Below are 396 nucleotides of genomic sequence, written 5' to 3'. Positions count from 1 at the left end.
GGAGTTCCGATGCCAGCGCCCTCCAAATCGATGTAGACGCTGCGAAGCAGTGGTCGTTGGACTGGCATCTCCCTCCGAATGACGAAAAGTGCGTCCATACTCCGTTTGTAGGAGACTCGGCGAATGCTTTTGTTATGCATGGTGAGAAAGTCCAGAAAACATCATGAGGATAGAGGCCAAAAGGATTGGGGGCATCTGGGTCTCCTCAAGCTTGCCCTTCTCACTGCACCATGAGAAATCGGCCCAGAAGAACCGCTCCTGGAGTACGCCAACCAAGTTGTCTACTCAGGACGCACGAAAGACGCCACTCTCATTGAGCGTATCCAGCGAGCCGCTACGAGAATGGTTGCCGGCCTCAAATTCGTGGACTACGAAAGGCGTCTCGCGATGCTTGAT

General features: G+C 53.8%; 1 protein-coding gene across 1 annotated transcript in view; it reads right to left on the bottom strand.

Annotated features, from left to right (window-relative positions):
- Positions 1 to 140, bottom strand: part of T265_00608 (hypothetical protein) — a gene marked incomplete at both ends in the record, with an annotated part of 5580 nt that extends 5440 nt beyond the window's left edge. Inside the window, one exon of the mRNA XM_009164436.1 lies at positions 39 to 140. Within this exon, the coding sequence (XP_009162700.1) occupies positions 39 to 140 (102 nt within the window). The remainder of the gene's footprint in view (positions 1 to 38) is intronic.
- Between the last annotated feature and the right edge of the window lie 256 nt (positions 141 to 396).

This window comes from Opisthorchis viverrini (assembly GCF_000715545.1).
Source record: "Opisthorchis viverrini unplaced genomic scaffold opera_v5_6, whole genome shotgun sequence".
In the NCBI taxonomy this organism is placed as follows: Eukaryota; Metazoa; Platyhelminthes; class Trematoda; order Opisthorchiida; family Opisthorchiidae; genus Opisthorchis; species Opisthorchis viverrini.
Note: the sequence above shows the minus strand (reverse complement) of the source record. Positions and strands in the feature narration are given on the sequence as shown.